The sequence below is a fragment of the Electrona antarctica genome (genome assembly GCF_951216825.1).
Source record: "Electrona antarctica genome assembly, chromosome: 6".
NCBI classification, from domain to species: Eukaryota; Metazoa; Chordata; class Actinopteri; order Myctophiformes; family Myctophidae; genus Electrona; species Electrona antarctica.
Genome location: NC_136811.1, coordinates 23,075,656 through 23,078,588, shown reverse-complemented (window position 1 = coordinate 23,078,588; position 2,933 = coordinate 23,075,656). Strand labels below are relative to the sequence as shown.

Below are 2,933 nucleotides of genomic sequence, written 5' to 3'. Positions count from 1 at the left end.
GGTGAGCGAGATTAAATATAGAGCCACACTCACAAAATGCTGAGATCTCGGGTCACGTCCCTTTTATGCCGGGCAGGCTGGCGTATCACAAACAAAGGCGGCAGCCGATCAGGTCTGTCAGGAGCTCGGCGTGTAGTCGGAGGTGGCGTGGTGGCACGTCTGCGACGGCGTCTCGTCTCAACTCAACTCAGCGGTGTGTCACTCTGGCTCGCGCTGCCGACTCTGCCCCTCTTATACCCATGCCATCCAATAACGGTGCGCCACTACCTTCTCGTTGTCTGTAAAGGGAGAGAGGGAAACGCAACACCACCCCCCACAGTCCAACACAGGCACTATAACGTGCATTTCAGTTCAGCTCTATATTGTCTGTTTATATCCCTTCATTTATGTATAACAGTTCGTGTCCACAGGTGACATAATTCCCCCCCACTTTGTCAGTGGTCGTCCCGACCACTAGAGTTGTCGGAAACGTAATGGCGGCATACCAAAGTTCACTCGCCGAGAGCGGCGAAGGTCAGGTCCAATCCCCTGACCTTTCCTTACATTGTCCTGGCCCCTGCTTGGGTCCTCTTCAGGCTCTGGGGGGTGAGATGTCCCACCCACCAAACTACGGGCACCGCTTAACCTCTCCCCATTGAAAACAGACCCCTCGTTAGTGACCAACCTGCTAGGACCTGCCTGGGCGGGCTCAGGAGAACTTGGGGTATCTACCTGTTCAGGGGCAGGGGCAAAAGGGGCCTCGTCTAATGGGGGATCAGGCAGTACTGGGACCTCTGGGGTAGGAGGGCCAGGAGGGCCAGGGGCATCTGCCAGTTCAGGAGCAGGAGGCATAAGGGGCTCTTCTAGTAGTGGAATGGGCACTGTTCTGACATCAGGGCCAATGGGTCCTACTTCAGGCTCGACTTGGGTAGGTTCAGGGGGTGGAATCAGGGGTACTAATGGGCGGTTGGGAACTGTTGGGGAATTAAGGTTGGGTGCAGACCATGGGAGCAGGGGGATAGTGGGGCTGTTGGATTCCCCTGGGGGTTCTTCAGGACGGGTATGGGGTTCGGGCTCCTCTGGCCTCTCCCCAATGTCTGCAGGGCATGGCCGCAGATTGTTGCGATGGAGGGTACGAGTGGGGCCCCCCCTGCCCTCAGGCCGAATTACGTAAACCGGTTGTTCAGGACGTAACTGTGAGAGGATCACATAGGGGTCTGGAACCCAGCGTGGGGCGAGCTTCCCTTGGGCGCGCCGCCGGAAGTTCCTCACCAGGACCCGTTCGCCTGGCAACAAAGGGAGCGCTCGGGCCTTCTTGTTGTAGCGGGCTTGATCCCAGGCCTGGCGTTGGGAAGCATTGCTCTTCACCTGGGTATAGGCAGCTGTCAAGCGGTCATGGTGACTCTGCTTAATGTACAAATCATTGACATCAAATATTTAAAATGGTTCCACACGGGTAACTTCACTATTGGTTTAAAGTTGGGCGTTTAGACACAATCAATACCAGAGATCAAAGGCAGCGGCGTGGAGAGTGGGTCTTTGTGTAGCAGAGGGCCTTTGAAAGCTGTGCATTAAAAAAATGCACGATGCGTGCATAAAAATGCATAATAAGTGCCCATCAGTTCAGTTCTCTCTCTCTCTCTAGACTTGCAATGTTTACATTTAGAAGTAACATTGAAACAATGTGCACACTTCATACTCTCAGCCACTCACTCACTCACTCACTCTCTCAATACACACACACAGATTCTCCCACACTTCTTCATTGTTTTGCTTTCTTCAGGATGGTTCCTACAGCAGAGATAGTTGTCTTGGTGCCGCTGGCGGTGGTCGTCACAGAGACGACCCCTGGCATGGACGAGGCGCCGGTGGTGAGGACACCGGGTTGTTGTGAGGCGAGGGTCATAGGGACAGCAGAGTCCCACTTGCTTTTCCTCTTCCGGGCCTCTGCTGTGGCTGTGGTGCTGGCGGTGCTGGTGGTGGAGGCTGCTGGGACAGAGGGGTTGGTGGTGCCCTTCTTGGTACCGGTCACAAACTCAATCTTGGTCCTCTCTTTCTTGGCTTTCTCCAGTTTGTCCATCTCCACTTTCTGTGCCTTGGCTAGAGCTTCATAGTAAGAGTCTTCTGACCATCCGTGAGGATCAAACATATCTTTTGGGTAGTTGGTCCCCAACTCGTCTATACCGCAGAACTGAATGAGTTTCTCGTAAATACTTGGGTTTCGGAACTCTTTCTTCTTCTGGATGTGGTTATTTGTGTCAAAATCTCCTTGTTGCTTCCTCTCATAGAGCTTACAGATCTTCTCCTGAAGATGGCTAGCGCAGTGTCCGGGAGGCTCGGGCGGGATCCTGATCTGATCAGGCGACATGTTCCTGACCTTCTCTGAGAAAAGAGCAACTAGCTCATTCGGATCTCTCCTTTCTGCTTCGGTGACCTCCGAGTTGCGGGAACTGTCTCTACTGTCTTCATCTCCAGATCGCCTATCATCAGGATCGTCCAGCCGGGTCCCGTCTTCATCACCATAACTTGACGAGACTAGGCCCCCTCCACGGTCCTCTTCTGGATCGTCTGTTTCGGGTTCTGAATCGGGCTCAGAATCGTCCCCATAAGCCACTAAAGATGAGAGAAGTGCACTCCTTTTAGCACTCGCCATTTCTGTCTCTATCCTTACACGCGTCGCATAAACGAAATGCAACCCTAAATAATTACACTACACACTTCAACCAATAAAAAGATGGTACGGCAAATCGAATGCACACACAAATAGGATAACACTTCAATTGAATTTAAAGCAGCAAAAGTCTATACCTAATTAGACTTGGAGAATATACGACAGTGGGATAATGTTATCAAATGCACAGTACAAATAGTAGTTTGCAAATCACAATGAATATACTTATAAGATAGCTCAAGGCTCTATTGCTGATTACTTAGGTTAGGACCCCCGCAGTGGT

General features: G+C 51.9%; 1 protein-coding gene across 1 annotated transcript; it reads right to left on the bottom strand.

Moving 5' to 3' along the window:
- Nucleotides 1-1,383: 1,383 nt before the first annotated feature.
- Nucleotides 1,384-2,637, bottom strand: LOC306924473 (SAP30-binding protein-like). The gene has a single exon (XM_079502990.1). It carries the CDS (start codon nucleotides 2,630-2,632, stop codon nucleotides 1,742-1,744), a length of 891 nt encoding a protein of 296 aa, XP_079359116.1. The 5' UTR covers nucleotides 2,633-2,637; the 3' UTR covers nucleotides 1,384-1,741.
- Nucleotides 2,638-2,933: the final 296 nt, after the last annotated feature.

Excerpts from the sequence above, each read along its gene's own strand:
- LOC306924473 (XM_079502990.1), bottom strand. The coding sequence starts at position 2,632 with ATGGCGAGTGCTAAAAGGAGTGCACTTCTCTCATCTTTAGTGGCTTAT.